The sequence below is a fragment of the Callorhinus ursinus genome, unplaced genomic scaffold (genome assembly GCF_003265705.2).
Source record: "Callorhinus ursinus isolate GAN/ISIS: 27379988/994484 unplaced genomic scaffold, GSC_fseal_2.0 scaffold1, whole genome shotgun sequence".
Lineage (NCBI taxonomy): Eukaryota > Metazoa > Chordata > Mammalia > Carnivora > Otariidae > Callorhinus > Callorhinus ursinus.
This window is the reverse complement of record NW_027397063.1, coordinates 51,062,982-51,083,593: the sequence shown is the minus strand read 5'-3', so window position 1 is coordinate 51,083,593 and position 20,612 is coordinate 51,062,982. Positions and strand designations below refer to the sequence as shown.

Here is a 20,612-nt window from a genome sequence, read left to right as displayed (position 1 = left end):
GTCAGAGAAGGGTCCAAGGAATAAGCAGTTGAGTTTGGGGACTCCCAAGGACTTGCAGACCTTGTGTTGGAGGAGGTGAGTGTGGACGGACATTCCCACCAGGGTGAGGAACACAGATGCCTAGGCAGGGGCTTGGGATGGGGAGAGTCTTAAGGAGAACTCTGGGCTGAAAGGTGACCTCTATGAATTTAAATGTTGACTTATTGCAACTCAGTTACTGAACCCGTAAGTTCTCCTGATACTCTAGGAAGTAGAAGAAAATAAAGAAAAAGCAAACATTTCACGATGCACTGTTTGCTGTGTTTGATTTTTGTGAACCCGAACAGCATCTTGATGGATTATTTAATAATTTAAAATAATTTTATATGTCGGATGATGCTTTGCTGCTCATAAAGTAAGGGGGACTGCCTGCTTTGGCCTTTGTCGTTCTGAGGACACCATCCCTATAGTGTGCAAAGTGAAGACAACTCTCCTCTGCTACCACTTTCCTACTATTTCAACTACCACAAAATCTTCTACTATTCCACCCTCCTGGAGCAAATGAATCATCTATGAGTTAAACTTCCATGTCTTCAGATCAGCTTAATTGTAAACACAAATATGAAGACTGAAGGCAACAGCAATGCCCTGTTTAAAAAAGTCATCAATATCCAGGATATGTTTGACTGCTTAAAAATTTATCTCACTTAAAACAAAATTTTAAAATACAGAGAACTTGCAGACGCCAAGGATACACCTGCAACTCTTAGCACTCCTTCCATCCCAGTCTTTAAGAGTTTGGGAATTCCAGACGCCTGGGTTACTCCCAACAAGGTTTGATGCCCCCTCGGGGACTTCTGTGGCATCAGCAGCAGCGCCAGGCACAATAATGACAACATTAATTCTGCATTTTAGAGCTTACAAAGACTCAACCACATTTTCTTCATCTTCCCAAGAACCTTAAGAAGTAGATATTATTATAACCATTTTACAAATGAGGAAACATTTATAATGAGCATCAGGAGGTTAAGTGACTTATCTGATGTCATAAAAATAAATAGCAGCACTTAGCACTTAACCAAGTATCTTCTCCGTCCACAACAGATCCTAGCTACTTCTCTCTTGATCTCTGCAAAATCAATTAGACTTTTAGCACCAGAGGAAGTATTCTTCACATGGAGTCAGAATGACTGTAGTCCAGGGCAAATCCTCTTGCATAACACCTACAAGTTGCAAACCTTTTGACAACTATGACCTTGTTTACATGAACTGGATCCCTTAGCTACCTTAGATACCTTTTGGGAAGAGTCTGAAACAAATTCACAGCCTGCTTTTGGCCTCATGCTTTGTTTTGATCAAAGGAAGAATACAGGAAAAAAAAAAAAAAAGGACACAGGAGAATAGAAGATCGAGTCCCGCATCGGGCTCCCTGCTCAGCAGGGAGTCTGCTTCTCCCTCTGACCCTCTTCCCTCTCATGCTATCACTCATTCTCTCTCTCTCAAATAAAGAAATAAAATCTTTAAAAAAAAAAAAGGTGAATAGAAGAGGACTTCCACGTTTATTCCTGGTGGTAGCCCTTATAAATGCACAGCATCTGTAGACCCATCCAATGGCTTGTAAATATACCTCTTCTTCTATGTTTTCTCCATATGCAAGGGAATTACTAGAATTGTGATGTCTAATATACTAGTCATGTCATTATTTACATTTAATTAAAATGAAATGAAATTTAAAATTCAGTTCCTTAGTCACAGTAGCCCCATTTCAAAGGCTCAATAGCCACATGTGACTAGTGGCTGCCATATTGAATGACACAAATACAAAACATTTCTATCATCACAGAAAGTTCTATTGGATAGTTTTGTCCTAGACTCTACCTTCTGCAAAAAAAAAAAAAAAAAAAAAATTCCATCAAACATCAAAGTACCTAATTCTGCTTTCCTGAAAGTCCAGGCTCTTGCACACATTAAACTCCTCTGGGCCTCTTGGTAGGTGTACCTTGGAGTGGATGTAGAAGTTTACTAGTTACAGTCATGAAGCAGGACTGGGAAGAACCAGAAGATGGAACAAAACTCACACCCCACAGCTGGCAGCCACAGCCATGCTGCTGAGTCCCTCCTCTTTGTGGGTACAGTGTGCCCACCAGAATGCTGCCATGTGTATGCAGCACGCATAACCACCCTGCCTGTCCAGCTCAGCACTGATGGCATCTGTATGAACCTGAATGTGTGATGATGCATCTCCTAGGGCTCGCAGGTGAGAAGGAACAAGTGGTGAAATAAAATTGCACAGGAAAACCCTGTCTACTCATGAAGATCATCTATCTCAAAGCTCCATGACTCAGGATTTCTCATATTTGTTCAGGGTAATTCTCTGGATTATAGATCAGACTCTATATGCTCAGGCTTAGAATGTGGAGTAATAAAGGGTGGGCAATCAATACATTTATTCCTCCCCAAACTCTCATTCATTAATTCATTTATTCTCTCCTTCTCCTATCATGAAATCCAAGAGGGGATCCAAGAGAGTTTAGGATCACTCCCTGTGTGCACTTAATAATCTCCCACCTCCATCTCCCCTGTAATCCTTTCCTATAGCCTCCTCAAACCCTATCATGAATCAGAGAAAAAGAGAAAGACCACCAGTCAGAGATAGACACCCCTCCCTGGTGCCAGCTTGGCTTGGGTTTAGGGTCTAATGATGCCTGGTCCAAGAAAAATGTAATCGGAGCCACATATGCAATTTTAGATTTTTTCCAGTAGCCATATTAAGAAAGTAAAAAGGAATTAATTTTAATAACATTTTATTGAACCCAATATATCCCAAATACCATTATTTCAACATGTAATCAATGTTTTTAAGTTATTAACATGATAGTTTATATTCTTATTATTCTCAATAAACCTTCAAAATCTGGGGTGTGTGTTACACGTGTAGCACACTACCTCTCAGTTCAGACTAACCACGTCTCGCACACTAGATGGCTACCCATGGAGAATGGCTGGACAGGACATGTCTCCAGGAACCTGGCTTTTAGGGGACTGTCTCTTCTGGTTCTCCATGGAAAAGCCAGTTTGGTGAATTCCACTTTAAAATTTATTTTCTAATTCAATCTCATTTTAGTAACCTGACTAAACCCATTTATCACATCTATGGGTCCTTTTGTACTTTTATCACCATCCAAATGGTATTTGTAGATATTTCCTGTTACTATAATCATGTTAAATAACACTGTAACTCTCAGTCTAGCCTTGACCCAATAGACATCTCCTCCCGATCAAACTGCCATTCCCTTTTTGTCATTACATTTTAGTTCATCTCCAATCCATGAATTGTGTTCTACTCGCAAGCAGTTTGCACTAGTTCTGCAAGAAGAGTGTGGTGAACTGCTGTGGTACCTAATAGCACTTTAAACGTGTCCATCTGTCTTCCAGAGGACTCAGCGCTTGGGACAGATTTCAGCTCATCGCTCCTAACCACATACCTATTGGTAGAGAAGTGAGAAAAATCAAAATCAAAATCCAAGGAGTAGGAGTTGAAATGTCTTCTTGCTCAGCCTGCCTAATTCTTAGGGAGCAGGGCAGTGCTTGATTCCAGCCATTGGCAAACAACAGCCTTGCTTCACATTCTTCCTCGGTTCCTCTGCCCGGGAAAGAAAACCTGTCACCTGTGAGCCCAGCCCCCTCCTCACTCCTATAGGAGAGGTGGTGGTGGGATAAAGACCTGAATGCCAGTTAAATGGAAACCAGTGCTTAGATGCCACCCAAACCCCAGCACGAAGAACTCAGGGGATGGATTTGAGGGTTCAGAGCAGCTAAGGAGAGGGCATTCATCTTTAAACACTTGATCACCCTCTTCCCCGCCCCGCACCCCTGGAAGAGTCCCTATTTTAAATCCAGGTATTCCTTTTGGTGGGACACAGATTCTTTCCTCACTGGCTCAATGGTGGATTGATAGAGAAAAGGTGGGTCCTGTCCTGGCCAGGGGCTAGGATGCAGCTCCCACAGAGGATGCCACACTCCTGCGCACGTCCCCGGCGGGCATCTGGAAGGTCTCGGATCCCCTGCAGCCAGCCATCCCCGGACTCTGAGCACACTCAACAGAAGGAGACTTGAATTATCTGCCCAAGGAATAAAATCCAAAGGCCTGCTGACTCCCTTGGTGCCGGGATCTTCCATGTGGGAATTTCAGCAGTTCTGGTCAGTTTCTCGGTCCTCCCTAGACAAAATTCCCGCTCTCACCACACTAGCCTCCCTGTTCCCTCCATCTTCCCAGGCCACTTCACCCCAGACAAGCCTATCCTGACTACTTCAGCCTGCACCAGCATCTCTTCCCAAAGGCCTAGGTCTCGTATCCCTGTCTTCTTACTACCTTTAATGGAAATGTCATTACCCCACTTAAGTGTAAGGTCTAAAAGGGCTCAGATCCGAAAGCACGATTTTAGTCATGCTCGAATCTCCCCCATGGAAGCCGGTACCATGCCTTGTTCATAAAATGCCTTGAATGTGTGAATGTTGATGAAAATGACCGTGAGAAATGAGATGAGTCATACCATCATCATCATCATCGTCATCATCATCATCATCATCATCATCCACAAAACTCTGCCCGTGCCCAGACCACCAAAGCCCCACCCAGTGCTACGAGGGGGAAGGCATTTCTCGGAGCCCCAGGGTCTGCTCAACTGCTAGATTCAAAACCAAGTCATTTTTTTTTTTAACTGTGCATTCAGAATCAAGATACAAGCTGCTCCCTCTGGGTCTGCCACAATGGAAGGGAAGGGGAGAGGCAGAGGAAATACGGTGAAGAGAATGACCCTTATTCACTGAACATATTCAACTGAACATATACTTGCATGCACACACGGTGGTGACAAAGACCGCAGACCCTTACACATCCACCTGTAACCGCAGACACAGGAGTGCCTCTCCCAGATGATGCCTCGGGCAGCTAACCCATCTCAGCCAGGAAGCTGAAGCTTCCAAGGCTCCTGTAGCTCAGGACATTGAAGTAGTCATGTGGCTCGGCATAGTCCTCTCCCCTTTGCTCTGTGTAGAAGCCCACGGGTGCCGTCTCTGCCTGCCTGCCACTTCCAGCCGATGACAGAGCTTGGGGGTTCCATTCCTCCTGTTCGCGTGCCAGCATCCTGAGGCCACTTTCCGCACAATGGACTCTGAGAGATTTCTTGTAAAAACAAACAAACTACTAAGTGAGGATGTGGGGATGTTATTCAGAAGTTACTCCCCAACATTATACATAGTTACAATGATCTCTCTCTCTTCCTTTCTTACACACACACACACACACACACACACACACACACGCTAGGTTGTGTTCTTACCAACACCAGTTCCCTAACCCTTAATTACTCAACCTCATCACAGCTAGATTTCAGGACTAAGCACCCCAGTGAACCTACACTCGCTCCACATGCAAGGAGCCCTGCACCCCATTACTATTCACTACTCACTAAGCCCAGTGAAGCAGCTTTCTGCCTCAGCTCTCTTGCTCTCTTTACTGCATCTGGCACTGTTGACTTCTGCCTTTTTGCCATGTTCTCCTTCCCTGGCCTCCATGGCATCACTCTCTCTTGGTTCTCCTCTCCCTGTGAACCCTCACCTTCCCCTTTAGCCAGGCCTGTTTATTTCCTGCCGCCACGTGATCTCCCCAAATAAAGGGGTTCCCCAGAGCTCTTCCCTCTGTGTCCTCATACTCAACACTCTGAGTCACTTCATCTATATGTCCCTCTTACGAGCACCCTCTGCCCCCTGAAGATTCCCAGATCTCTACCCAAACTAGCCCTACAAACTTCTGCCCCGAGCTCCAGACCTAGGCCATCACAGCAAGCCCAGACTCACCGTGTCTCAAATGAGAGCATCATGTTTCCTCCGCCACAAACTGTTCCTGACCCTGTATTCTCTGTCCTCGTTCGTGGCACAAGCTGACCAGAAACCTGAAGCCCAGTGTTAAATTCTGATCAGCCATAAAACCCCGTCCAATTTCACTCCTCAAATACTCTAGTTTTACTCTCTCTAAAATCACTTCCCTCTTCTCTGTTCCTACCCCCATGTCTTATCTCCCCCCGTGCTTCTACATCTGCCTGCCTCTGGACGCCCTCTTTCTTCTGCTCTGACTGACTTCCACATGGCCACCAGCACAGCGACAGTTTGGAACTGGGAGGTGGATCGTGCCACACTTCTGCCTCAAACCCTGTGACAGCTCCCCTTGTCTACCGAAGAGTGCTTCATCTCCTATAGGAGCCACAGGTGGATGTCAAGGGGTTTGTAAAACCCCGCAAGTCAGTCCATAATTTCGCTACATTCCCTGCAGGAGACTGTGTGTGATGTCTCCCAAAATGCATTTTGTGATTTGGTCGCATTCACCTTTCCAGCTGCATCCCCTGCAGTGCTTCTCCACCCAACACCCCAACTTCTGGTATAGAGCCTGGGTGCCAGAGAGACACCATTTATTGCGAAGCTGCTGTGAGCACGCACTGGCCAGCTCCTTTATGTAATCTCGGCAACAACCTCATTGAAGCTTCTACTTTTGAATGAGCTAATAGGCACCGACAGGTGAAGGCCCTTGCCCTGGACCCAGTTCTGACACGGGGCCAGGCCAGGCTCTTTCTCCTCAGCCAGACCGCCTCTCATCTTACAGCTTCCTGAATTGCCGTGCACTGATTCCCGCCTCCCCTATTCTGTTTGTGCTACTCCCACTGTCCGTTCCTTGTAGTTCCCCAAAAAGTTGTTTCCTCTTTCCTCCAGACTCAGCTCCATAGCACATTGTCCAAGAAGCCTTCTCTGACCCTTCTGGGAGAGCGGCATTCTCCCTGGATCCTAGAACATGTTTCTGGATGTTCTCTGTTGTAACATGCAGTGCTGTCCAGAACTCAATATTACCCCTCTCGCCTCTTCAGGCCCCAAACTGTGAGCTCCCTGAGGGAAGCATCTCTGCCGTGTTCCTCTTTATAACCTCACGGCCCACAAGAGACTTACAGTATGTGTCTTAGGACTGAAATGTGTGTGTACTCACACATGTGTGCACACACACATGCACATGCACACGGTCTTCCTCAGCCCCATACCTCAGAACAGGGATTTTCCAAACCCAGGTAGGGACGCATGGTCAGATATCTATGATTGCTCTTATGGGAAAATAGGACAGATAGCAAAATTTGTTTGGGAAAATAAAGGGTATGGAGTCAGCCATTAGCCCCATAGGAGAGCATCGCAGGTGAAGGTTGTGCTAAGCCAAGGAAATCAAAGACCTGTAGGCACAAGCAGGATGGCCGAAGAAATGCCAAACGACACCCACTGCAAAGGTGACACCCTCCCCGTCTTACTGGAGACTGCTCTAAACATGTCACTCACCCCCACCGTAGGTCTGGAGGACAGAATCCCAAAAAGCCACACACAGGCCTGGAGACTCACAACAAACACAAACCAAACCTCATTCTTCCCACCCTCCGTGGCTTCCCAGGGTAGGGAACGGGCATCACCACTGGCTAGTGTCCAGCTCCGCAGTGCACGGGTATAGGCTAACGGGACGGGTGGGGGGCTGCATGCATGTACATCATGAACAAATATCAAAACTTAGGGCTGGTGCCACCCTGCAGGCCCTGAGGAACTGGGCCCAGAGGGAGGCCACGGTCTCAAAAACACACACACAGGAGTCAGGTGGTCTGTCCCCACTCACTGTTTTGTTCATTCCTTTTCAATAGCAATGGCTGCTCTCCCTTCCCATAGGTATGAAGGAAAAGCATGGTCATCATGGATCATGCTGATGCTGGACTTGAAAAAAGTACTACATCCCTTGATGTGACCCAATCCATTTAATAAATATAAATAGCCAATTCCTTCTCAAAGAACTGATTGTGACCTTTGATGCTGGTATGTTCTTGCTTCCATTCCGAGATGGGCCACCCTTGCCCTGGGATCTTAAAACCATTTTGGCTTCCAAGGTGTTCTGGGAAATGTAAACATGTCTGAGATGGGTCTCTCAGCTGTTCGATTTTCATTTCATCCCGCATAGGGGACTCTGTGATTGTCAGTATAAAACACAAGCCTGGGGCTGATTTGTCCTAAAGGACCAAAGGGAGCTACAGAGATTGCAGCTGGGCCCTAGGAGGACAAACATTGCCCCCTGGGAGAATGTGAGGAGGAGGGACAGTTGGGGGTCATTGACATGGAGCTGGACACACCCATCTCTCCTTTCCCTCACAGAAGGTCCCCCTAGGGGAACTGCTTAACAAACAATATCCATTCGTTTAGTTGTAATCAATCCATGCAGTATCAACATTTTTGAGTACCAAGTATTATGAAGTGCTTCAGTAAATAAAATTTATGATAATTACAAGAACTTCACAACCAATACTTATTACTGCATGCCAGGAAAAATGCCAAGTGCCTTACATGAATTATTTGACTTGAGTTTCCCCACAACCCTGTGAATGCAGCATCACAATTATTTGCATTTTACAGACCCTACCACAGCAACTCAAGTGGTAGAGCCAGGATCCAAAACTAGGTCTGTCGGATTCCCAAGTCCATGCTCCTAAATAATGCGATCAACAGGCTCTCCAGGTCTGTGGGGAATGCTGTAGGTACCCTGCTCAGATCCTCCCTACCTGACCAGTGTTCCCATTCCCCAGACACTGGGACTATGGGCTCTGGGTGGCTCACAGCTGCCCCTTCCCCAGAGAATTGCTCTTGGGCCCTCTCTGGTGAGCAGCCAGTGGTCAGTGATGACTGAGGTGAGTATTCAAAAAGCCAGCTCCCTGCCTCAAGGTACAACGAACTGCATACAATTCTTACTGCAGCCAAGTCTCCAGCTGAGACCACATCAAGTTGAGCTTTCTTCCCTCAGCCCTATCCTGCCTCCCTTACTACGCTTCACCTGAGAGTCCATCCCAATAAACTATTCTCACCAGAATTCACATGTCAGGCTCTATTTCTGGGGACCTGATCTAACACAGTTGCTCCTGGCAGTGGCCCTAGAAACAGACACAGGATGGGATTGTGGAGGGGAATCCCTCCCCAGCTGGATGGGAATACAAACCCCACCACTGGTTGTGAGATGGGTTGGGACACAGATGGAAGGGGATTCTGAGCTGGTGCCACATCTCTGACATTTGAGAAGTATGGGAAAAGAGTAATTATTAGAACTGTGGTATTGAGTAGATTTTACTCAATCCCTGCCCACCCCCACCGCCCGATGCACTGAGAGAACATGACAGGCTCACATCTATCAGCACTTGGCAGCATTTCAAGAAACACCCATCTCCAGCACCAAAGACCAGGCACAGGACCTAATTGTAAAAGAGATAGAACTTCCAAACAGGCTGGATTCTAAGCTTGGGCTAGTCTCTTGTGTCTAGAAAAGGAGGGATCTCTATGACCCGGGAGGAGGCTCCCTGGCTATACGCCCTGAGCCACCTGTTTCTCTCACATCATCTGGAGCGGCAAAAATGGCCCACCTCCCCTTGATGGAAGTTAGGACTCTGTTCAGACCTGTCTCCACCTCCCCTATAGGCCAAGGCCCCATAGGTAGGGCAAGACCACAGCCTGCACTAGCCGAGGGAATGCTGAGGGAGGAGAGAGGTTGTGCCGAAAGGACGTGGTTAACATGTACTGGCAACAATGGGAGAACGTGTCCGGGAGTGAGTCCTGAGAGTGATAGTCTGGGCCAGGCAAGTAGAATATGAGACTGGACGAGGGGTGACTTGTCAATATGGGGACCCATCTCATGACTTACCATGTAACACCCTCACTAGGCCCCCAGAAGAGAAGGCTAATACATTGCTGTCAAGAGAGATGCTAACACTGCTTTAGCAAATTATGCAAGAAAAAAATAAAATGCTCAGAAAAGTGAGGCTGCTATAATGGATGTATGTGAAATCATAAGGAATATATATATATATATATATATATTGGTCTGTATCTTCTGTTTCTATTAACGTTTGGTCTTTAACCCTGGTTCCTGACACAATGCTCCTTAAACCCTTATAATTTCCTGAATGATAGGAATGTCTTACACAGGGCTCCTAAATCTCTTGGAATCTCCTGGTGATAGGAGTCTTTTGTTCCAATGAGGTAATGTTGGGTGGGCTCCTGGATGGAGGCTGGTGACCAGAAAGACCAAGCCATGTTTCGAAACTTGGAACTTTCAGCCTCACCGCACCCCCATTCTCCAGAGAGAGGAGAGGGGCTGGGAAATGAGTTCATAATCAATCATGCTTACATGATGAAGTCTCCAGAAACATCCCCCAAGTATGGGGTCCAAAGAGCTTCCAGATTGCTGAAAACATCCACATGCCAGGAGAGTAACACACCCCAACTCTCCAGGGACCAGAAGCTCCTGCGCTTGAGACCCTTCTTGACCTCACCCTGTGTATCTCCTTCATCTGGCTATTCATCTGTATCCTTTATCATCTTCTGTATTATGTAATAAGCCAGTAAATGTAAGTAAGTGTTCCTCTGAGTTCTGTGAGCTGTCAGCAACTTATCAAGTCCAAGGAGGGGGTTGTAGGAACTTCAGTTGTAGAGCCGGTCAGTCAGAAGTACAGGTGACAATCTGGGACTTGCAGCTGGTGTCTGAAGAGAGGGCAGTCTTGTAGGACTGAGCCCTTAATTTGTGAGTTCTGATGTTAATTCCAAGCAGATAGTGTCAGAACTGAATTGATTGTAGGACACCCAGATGGTGTAGAAGAATTGGTCAGTGTGGGAATAAACCCACCCATCTGGTGTTTAGAAGTGTTCTGTGCAGTGTTAAGAGTAGAGAAGAGGAAAAAACAGAGTTTTCCCCAATATAACCTACTAAATCAGGGACTGGCAAACTAAGGCCCATGGCTCAAATCTGGCCCACCACAGATTTTTGTACTGCCCGGGAGCTAAAAATGATTTTTATATTTTTAAGTGGTTGAAAACAAATTCAAAAGAAGAATAATATTTCATGACACATGAAAATTATATGAAATTCAAATTTCAGTGTTTATAAATAAAAGTGTGTTGGAACACAGCCATACTCGTCCATTTGCATATTGTCTCTGGTGCTTTCATACTACAGTGGCAGAGTTGAATTGTTGCAACAGAGACCGCATAGCCCACAAAGCCTCAAAGATTTACTACCTGGCCCTTTACAGAGAAACTTGGCCAATCCCTGTACTACATAATTTTGAAAATCCAATAGCTGATTATGGTTCTAGGGAAGATCCAGAGGACACTCTTTCACAAAGGTGGAAAAGAATGTGCTAGTGAAGAGAGCACCAGCTTCATTAGGAGGCTTAGTGGCATCTCTCCTCTGCATGCTGGGGCTGAATGCTTTTATAGAACTGGGTCCCTGGTAGCAACACAGATGAGGAGACCCCAAAATAATATAGGGGCAGATGGCGGAGCTTAAGAAACAAAGTGGATGTAATTACTGCAATGGCAGCCAGGGAAGCCTGACCCACAGGGATATGAAGATGGCTAATAAAGCAGTGTTCCAAAAAGAAATATAGATGGACAGCCAGCAGGGGCATTACTTATATACGTAATCAAGAGATCAAGAATACATGAGAGAAGGCTGAGGCCAGCATCCCCTGCAAAGTCAAGATCTCTTGCCCAGTTTCCGGGTCTGTGAGCTGCACTGGGGTGGATACCATCTCTGTTCACCCCTCAACTGCACTCTCCATCCAGCCTTCTGTTTCCTTCCATCCCGATTGTCTCCTGAGGAGACTGAATTATAGGTACTGCATCAGGGGGCTCCCTTGCCCTCGGGCTTGAGTTTGGGTTCGGCCAATGCAGAACAACGGGGGGGGGCAGAATGGAGGGAAGGAGAGTACATTCTCTCTGCGAGGGGTGGCGTTGGACTAGCTGTAGCCTTCCCTCAAAGATTCCAGTACTTCTCAAGGTGGTCCCCTGCACAAATCTCTCTTTCCAGGTTCTAGTAATCCCCCTCTCCTTTCCCCTAAAGATGAGGGGTGACACCAACACGCTGCTACACTTCCCCTAAAGGTTTCCTTATGTGTTGCCCAGTTCTTCGTAAATGTCTCTTTTAAACTGTCCTTAACCTACCCACCTTGAGAGCACTATGCATTCCCTGCCATATCTAATTATGTTACTGTGCAGTTGCTGAAAATCAAAGAGAAAGAAAATTTTTAAAGAACCATAAGAAAAAGCCATATCTGCAAAGGAGCAAAAATAAGACTCACATAATTTCTCAACAGAAATATAAGAAGCCAGAGACGATGGAAAAATGTTCTCCATGTGCTGAAAGAAAACACTTGCCAACATAGAAGTGTAGACCCAGCAAAACAGATACATCACTTTTAAGTTAAGGAAAAATAAAGATATTTTCAGACAAACAAAAACCAGGATAATTCATCGCCTGCACAAAAGGAAATACTAAATAATATTCTTCAAACAGAAGGAAAATGATCCTACTTACAAGATAAGACATGCAGGAAGATGTGGAGAGCACAGAAAGGATAAATCGAAGTGAATATTGACTCTCAATACTAATTTCTTTCAGGGTTTAAAAGAAATTTAAAACTAAAATACATGGGGATAATAGCAATAAGTTGGGAAGGAAGGTAAAAAAAGTTAATGTGTCCTAAGATTCTTGCATAATCCAAGAAATGATAAAAGCACTAATTTATGCTAGACTTTAATAAGTCAGGGGTCTATTTTGTAATCTCCAGTGTAACCACTATAAGAATAGCCAAAAATGCCTCATTACCAAAGAGATCTTTTTTATAATAGTAAGTACTTAATTCAAAAGACAGCAAGAAAGAATAGGGGGAAAACAGGCAAAACAAATATGAAGAAAATAAGGTGGTGGCTACAAACCCACTTATATCAGTGATAACAGCAGCATGTACATGGTCCAGAGGAAGCAAAGTCAGGGATGAAGAGGTGGGTTGTTAATTGAGCGGAACCCGAGTTGGGGGGAAAGTAAATCGGGAACTAGGGAGCAGGGTCTAAGATGAGGTGGAAAATAACATTGGCAATCCCAATCTTGCCTTCCCCAAAATGTTTGGTGACTGGAATTAAAGTGACCCGGGATAGCTTAAAAAAGTCCAAAAGGGCAGACAAAACAAATGGTGGAAATTCTTTCGCTAATCGGTAGCTACCAGTTAACAGCACAAGCACGTTAATATTTTTTTCACTGTTTACAAAGCTTTCACATGCAATGTGCCACCTGTTCATCGCAACTCTGTGATAGAGAGCAAGCAGAATCACGGGCATCTCCGCTTTCTATCTGAGGAAATGGAGGCCAGGGAGATTCAACGTCTTCCCTGTAATCACACTCAGTGCTGACCTTATGGTCAGCACTACATCATCCACTTGCCCATCTAGCACGTTTTCAGCTGTGTGACCTCTTAAGCCAGAGGAACAGAGGATTTACAGCCTACTGATCTTGCCATGTACCTTTTACTCCTAAATTTGGGGAGTGTTTATTTCTCATCCTACAGAAGTGCTGGGTAGCCCAGCAATACGGAAAGGTTATTAAAATCAAATAAGCTCACATGCACAACTCCCTACCACAGAGTGGATGCCCCCAGATGCATCAAACTCACAATAGATAAACTCTCCGGGGAGTGGCTTCAGGGGCAGGCAGGAGCTGGGAACTGTAGGTGATAGCAAGATGGGAAGCATACAGGTCCAGGCTTTCTGGGTGGGGTTCCCAGACCAGGAAGGGGACAGAAGAAGAGCGTAAACAACTTGACAGAAAGGCAGAGCAAGGGCCATCGAAAAGCATGAAGAAAAGAGGGCGGGACCACATCTTGGTCTTTCTCTGGCTAGGACAGGGACATGAAAGGATGGCACGGGCTGGGGGGGGGGGTGCCCATGACTGAACTGTGCAGCCAGAGTCATTACCTTTCTGGTCAGTGTGACCACCATGATGACTGCCACACAGATGACTGCCAGCACGGTGGCCATGGCTCCCAGCAGTGGGATCTGGAATGCAGCGCTGTGCTCAGCCACTGGAAGGATGAAAAAAATGAAGATGAGGGGGTGAAAGCCAGAAGCAAAAGGCAACCATCACACAGCGAAGCCTCCATGTCAGGGCCCAGAGGTGGGGGCTGGCCAGGCCTTTCTCAAAATTCTGGGGTCGGTAAGCCCGGCTCTTTGGCCAACAGAGCATCTGCCTGGCCCGTTGTGAAATCAGCTGCTGACCTCTCGAGCACCTCACACATTTGACCCCAGAGCAGACCACTGTTAACACTCCCTTCCTCTAATCGATAAAATCGCTTTCTATAATAATCATGAAATGAAACAATGACATCCAGAGCAAAAAAAAAAAAAAACCCCAGAGAGTGAACATTTTCTTTTATTAAATTTCATATTTATAATCATACCAGGAAAAAAGTTTAATTAAAAATTAAAATAAAATTAATATTAAAGTACTAAAAAGAGGGCAAAAAGCATATAACCTTTCGCCATAAGCCTATCACATTATTCCAGCTGGGGGATTCTGGCAGGGGAGTGAGGTTCTAGAGCTTTATCCTTTACGTTTTCTCAGCACCTGGCACATAGCAGGTGCTTAATAAATATTCGTGATATGAACCAAAGCATGAAAAAGTGAACTTCTATTAAGATGTAAAATGTAAGGAGGAGGAGCCAAAAGGGAGTTATGAAGAGAAGTGGGATAGCCGATCCAAGGAGAGTGGGAAAGAAACAGGACAGGTGCCCAGATGTGAGCTATGCCGCGGGCGGAAGGGTTTCCAGGCTGCCGTGTCCCATCCCCGCCTCCTTTCCAGGAGCTCAGGCAGATCCCAGGTGTCCAGGGAAGTCTTGAAAGGAGGGGATAGCAGAGGCTGGGCCCTCTTCCCTCTAACTAAGGGTTTACACTGTGGGAAAGATGGCTAAAAGTGCAGTCACTTGGGGCAAGGTAGTGCTCACAGTACCCACGGGATACCAGCGGGAGGGAGCCCAAGCTCCCAGAATGAGTTCCTTCTGCCCGGCAGACTCAGCCTCTTGCTTTGGCCGCAGGTGGGGAAGGAGGGCAGATGGGGAGCAAAGTGGTCATGGAGAACACAGCTTCACGAGGCAGAAGGGCTACGGCGGGCTGTCCACAGAACCAGAAAGGATACGGGCTCCTACCCGCGTGCGGCATTGACCTTTGTCCCAGCCAGCCAAGAAGTACCATTTTAAAAAGAAACTTGCGAGTAGCCTTATATCTTCTCAGCCTCCGCCCCCATCAGATAGTTACGTGGGAGGGGCTGGCATTCATAGCTAACACTTCCTTAGTCCCAGGCCCTGTTTAAGGGCATTTTCTTGCAGTAAGGAATTCAATACTGTGGTAGCACCTCGTAAGGTTACATTTATTTTCATTTCACAGATGAGAGAAGAGATACACAGAGAAGCTAAGTGATTCTGTCTGAAGTCAACAGCAGCACCAGGATTTGGGACCCAGTCTGGCTGGTGTCAGAGCCTGAGCTCATAAGCAGTCTGCTATACTGTCTGTCAGATGCAATCATCTTTTCCCACCTTCCAGGGAACCGCTTTAAGTTGTTCAGGTGGATAATGAATGTGAGAGCATTCTGGAAACTATGAAGTACCAAACAAATGTAAATTGCTGTACATTTTCACTTAACACACACTGTGTTTTAATCCTTTATAAAACTTAGAAGCTAATTCCAAGTTGCATGATTGATGCTAAACTAATAAACGAGAACATTTCCCAAATGACCTTAATGACTATTCTTCCCAACAAACGCACATAAGATGCACTTCTTACCCCAAACAGTGGTTCTCAGTTCTGGCTTCGCATTTAAATCACCAGGCTTTTAGAACCTATTACCTCCCAGGTTTGCCCCTGGAGATTCTGATTAAGCTGGTCTGCAAAGGGGTACCGGCGTCAGTATCATTAAAGCTCCCTGGTGATTTGAACGTGAGCCGAGATTGAGAGACCCTGCTCCGGCAGAGTGTTTGGCAGGAACACATTTCCTATTCTGGAGGATGAAGTTCATCAGCCACCCTGCCCCAGAGGGCATACCTGAGCTGTGTAGGACCTCCAGAAAGAATGTCCCTCTGTAAATCCCATCAGGGTAGGTGTGATAGGTGCAGAAGTATTCCCCTGTGTCGTTCCTGGTCAGCGACTGCAAGGTGAGGCCCACGTTGGGCCCCGGGGCCACGCGCTCCCTGAAGGCTGGGTAGATGTGCCACCCCAAGTTAGCATGATGAACGGCCAGAAGTTGGTCCTGCTGCTCCCAGTTGACCTGAGTTACTTTGGCAGTGGTGGAGGAGAGGTGACATTGCAAGGTGACAGAGCCACCTTCCTCTGCAGAAACGTTCCCCATTGTTACTATCCTGCCTGACACAGCTCCTAGGGAAGGGGAGAAAGCATGCATGAGTCCTGGGGCAACAGCTATCCTTAAAACTTCCCACCAAAATCCCAAAGGGCTTTGAGGCCACAGTTGGTTTCTGGAATGACAGACTCTCCTGTCCATCCCGTCACTCCCCACAGAGACTATAATTGCTACACGGCAGAGCCCATCACCCACTCAGGATATTCTGCTGTAATCTAGCTTCATGACGAGCTCGCTGATTATTTCCATGTACTTATTTTCTCTCCCTACCTAGAATATAAGCCCTGTCAGCCACCACTTCTGTTATACTTTAGCTTCCAGCAGCCAGTTCTGTGCTGGGCACATTATCCTTTGAAATGAAACCTGGCGGTTTGGTTGGCTGCCATTTGGGGTTGCCTAGAAAAACTTTCAGGAAAGCCACAAAATCCAAAGGAAAGGAGGGTTGAAGAGAAACTGTTTCTCCCACACAAAACCACCCTCCTCAGCACTGACCACCCCAGCACTGTGGGCACAGCTCCACCTTCAAATGATTCAAAAAACAACATAAAAAATAAGTTAGACTATAGTTTCTCAGCATCTGTGTGCTTCCTCAGAAACATTTGTCTGTGGTTCTTAATACAGAAGAAAACAGATCTAGTGTAAATTCAATCTATAACGGTAGACTCTCTGGAGTCTGTGAAGAAGACATTTTTGATCCACAGAAAACATACAATGCCTTTCTAGAAGTTTCCTCAAGGACAGAAGACAGAACGATGGAGCAGGACTGAACTTCTATAAGGGAACTGAGCATCCCGCCTCCTTGTCCCTTTCTTTCCCCTGTTTCCTTTCTTGGGTTGGCCAGTCAGGCACCCCAACCCCAAGGACTTCATCCGCCAAAACAGAACTGCACCTCCTACCCAGGGGCTGCCTTTTCTCACACGAGGGGACACAGGACTATGAAAACCGTGCGTTTCCTTCCCTCACTCCCACTTCCACTCCCAGCCTCCCTTTCCTGCTCCTCTTCCTCCAATCCCACGCTGGATTGTCAGGCCTTACCTGAGGCTGGGAGGGGAGCCTGCCTCAGGCCCTGGGCCCAGATCAGGAGGAGATACCACCGCATGCTTCTGCCCAACGGGGGGCCCACAGGAAGCAGCCTAGGCCTCTCCTGCCACCAAAACTGGCAGGCTGCAGCTAGCAGGCCAAAACCGAGCCTATGAGGAGAGAGGGTCTTGGAAGAACTGAGCTCAGCAAAAACTAATGTCAGAGACAGAAAAAAAGCTCTCAACAAGTACACAAACTGCATAGGGTGAGCCACAAGAAAGACGGTGAAGGAAACACACTAAAAAATAAACAAAAATGTGGTTAAAAGCACATTGGTCTTTGGGTTACTATTAGTCAATCTACCGTTTTTAAGTTCTGTCTTAATGCGCCTGTTTTGTATCAGCCTTTGTCTCAGGAGCTCAAGGTCTCCGTCTATCTGTGTCATGCTCAAGATTCTGAAGAACTGGTTACTGATGGAGTTCACTGGGCTCCCCCTGGCTTCATCCAACTAAGGAATGTGCACCCATAAGAGAAACCTACGTCTGCACACTTACAGACCAGGACCTGTGCTTGAAATCTAATGATCCATGAACAAGAGGCAGTTACTTCAGAGACAAGATGTAGGCAGGACAAAAAGTCTTGGACAACAGGGCAACTTGCCTTTGAATGAGGTTCCTCTTCTTGAATCGGATTTCTTCAGTCTCATGTATCTGGACTGAGATTTTGTTGAACCTTGGCTTAGTTTCTCTAACCCAGTAGAATCAGAGGAGACCAGAGGAGTGAGTTTTCTTGTGACTAGTGACACCCATGAAAACCAGCAATGCAGAGAAGCGTGAGCCCCAGTTATCTGACCCTGGAAAGGGGTTGGTTGATGCTTGTCTGGAGTCCCTAGCTCCTGATCAAGTCCTACTGTTGACCCATCCTTCTTCCTTCCCGCCCTCTGTCTGTTCCTGCATTTATTTGAAAGTCCTGAGGGCCTACAAAACACCAGACTCAGCACCAGGCTCTGGGGAGACAAGGGTGAATAATCATGGACGCTGCCTTCAGACAGTCCAAGCTTGCTCTCTGGTGAATCCACACTCTGGGGAAAGGAGGTGGAGGGTCTCTCTTCACCTGCCTCTAGGGCTTGCCTCTGCTACCCTGGGCATGTTTCATGGTGTACGTCCCAAAAATCTGCTCCTCTACCAGGGGAACGTCTAAAGCCTGCTGTTCTGCCCCTCCATTCCAGGCAAGCACCCTGAGCCTTCCACACTGTCCAGGCCCCTAGGCTCCCCCTCCCCCCTGCAGGATGCTCCATCTCACACCAGTTTCTTCTCCTCCCTGGGGTCTGCTCATTCCTAGCTGGACATCATGACCCGTGCAGCCCCCACAGCCCACCTCCAGCCTCTTAGACAACATACACCTCATCGACCTCTCTCTGCCCTAATTCAACCTGTCCCTCAAGGCTCACATCAAGACACATCTCCTCCACCTCCTTCTAGTAGTCACAGGGCCCGCAGCCGGAGAAGTTGTAATCCCTAATGTGTGTCCCAGGGAGGGTGCACAGCTGGAACGGGCAGAGTGTTTCCAAAAACTGGCTGTCGAGGCAGAGGAGCCAGGGGTGGGAGAGCTGGGAGCAGCTAGTGGAAATAGAGCACAAATAGGGGGCACTGGGGTTTGGGCTATAACAAATTTCCATAGTTCGTACAGGTGGGTGAAAGCCATACAGGCAGGACCTGCCTTATATAATGAGAAATCCCAAGAAACTTAAACTAAGTTTAAAAAAAATGGTTAAAGGATTTCTCTATTTGTTTCCAAGTAATCAGTCTGAAGAGGAACACGGTCAAATCCGTTTTGACCAATGGTGTTTTCCAGAGATATTTGAGGGTGATGATTAATAGACTGTGGTTAAAAAAAAAAAAAAAAGACACGTAGGTCCAAATACAGTTTGCTTTGGTGACCTTTAGAAAACTGCTCAATCTCCTTAAGCCTCAGTTTCCTCCTCTGTCAACAAGAACAGTAGTGCCCACTGCCCTCCCCCCCGTCCCACCTTGTAAGCTTATGAGGATTCAGGGAATGAATTTGTTTGGTAAGCTGTTTAGCACAGCACTTGGCACATAGGAAGGGTTCAATACATTAGTAATAGTATTGATAATAATATTAATTAAAGAAGAAAGAGGAAAATGGGAGGAGACTATCCCTGAGCCTTTGGAGCCAGTTGTCAGCCCCCACAGCACAGCCCCTGCAGCACAGTGTGAACCTCTGTGGTCATTCAGGTGCTAACTCACATCTCCGAGATCGGAAAGTTCTAAAAGGAGTCACCACACTTTTTTTCCCCTGACTTTGACAGTTGTGGGCTGGACAAGCTTGGTCAGCCCTGAGGCAGTTGTACAGGTGCTGGGAAAGGGACTCCATTTGCATCTAAAGGGGGAAGAAGTGCTGGCCCAGAATGTAGAGCACTCCCCAGACGCCCCAAGTCCTCTCACAGCCCAGCCTTCCCCTCGCCCTGCAAGCCCACTGCCGGCCCACCTGCTCCAGCTAGAAGCCTGTGGCCTGGCAGGATCACAGCACTGGGCGAAGGGGGCTGACCGTGGACCCGCTTCCCACAAGGCCCGCAACTTGTACCCAGGAAACACGACCTGGGGCACAGAACAATTTCTCAGCGGTGCCTTTGAGCTTCAGCCTCTCCAAAGTCTTCCCTCGGCTCAGAAGTGGTGGGGAGCTCCAGGGACATCACAGCTTTCCTCTCCCTCCTCTTCCCTGCCTCTAATCAAGAGCAACATCCTGCAGCTGCAGAAGAGGGGACTTTTGTAGCCGAGTGCTCCCACTCTCTACCTTACAGACCAGCACCTCCTGGTGGTAGGTGGTGTTGCGGGGGGGAGGGGGAAGGAGACCCCTGCTTCCTGCAGGTGCACAGAGGGCTGGCAGAGCAGGGAAACAGGAAGCAGGGGAAAGATGGGGCATGGACATTCAGGGCACCCGGAAGAGTCTACCCCCCTCCACCATTTGCCATAGCAAAACCACCTCACAGCAGAGCTCTCTGAACAGTGGAGTGGTTGTTTCAGAGCCCTTGTGGAGAGAGCTGCCTCAGAATATCAAAAATTCAACATGAAAGGAATGTCTATGACCTCAGGATTTTTAATAAGTCTGTGAGCCCCAGGGCTTGTTGGCTGAAACTGGCTCAGGACAGATGCAAAGGAGGAGACTTGGGGGGTGGGATTGCTGACTGTTAGTCTAAACTCTCTCAGGTGAGGTGATTCTGAAGACCTCCCCCACAGGGGCTGCCAAAGAGTTCAGTGGCCTGTGGGAAATTTCCTTTGCATTCTCAGCTGTGAAAAT

At 47.0% G+C, this 20,612-nt stretch overlaps 1 protein-coding gene across 1 annotated transcript; it reads right to left on the bottom strand.

Moving 5' to 3' along the window:
• Window positions 1-4,810: 4,810 nt before the first annotated feature.
• Window positions 4,811-17,599, bottom strand: TIGIT (T cell immunoreceptor with Ig and ITIM domains). The gene is made up of 4 exons (XM_025874515.2): window positions 17,310-17,599; window positions 15,962-16,291; window positions 13,840-13,946; window positions 4,811-5,164 (listed from the first exon to the last, which is right to left on the bottom strand). Exons 1-4 carry the CDS (start codon window positions 17,554-17,556, stop codon window positions 4,931-4,933), a joined length of 918 nt encoding a protein of 305 aa, XP_025730300.1. The 5' UTR covers window positions 17,557-17,599; the 3' UTR covers window positions 4,811-4,930.
• Between the last annotated feature and the right edge of the window lie 3,013 nt (window positions 17,600-20,612).

Coding starts and splice junctions, on each gene's coding strand:
- TIGIT (XM_025874515.2), bottom strand. CDS start 17,556: ATGCAGTTTGTGTACTTGTTGAGAGCTTTTTTTCTGTCTCTGACATTA. Junction 16,292..17,309: donor GGCTCCCCTCCCAGCCTCAG/GTAAGGCCTGAC, acceptor CCCCTTCCCTAG/GAGCTGTGTCAGGCAGGATA. Junction 5,165..13,839: donor TGGTCACACTGACCAGAAAG/GTAATGACTCTG, acceptor TGTTTTTACAAG/AAATCTCTCAGAGTCCATTG.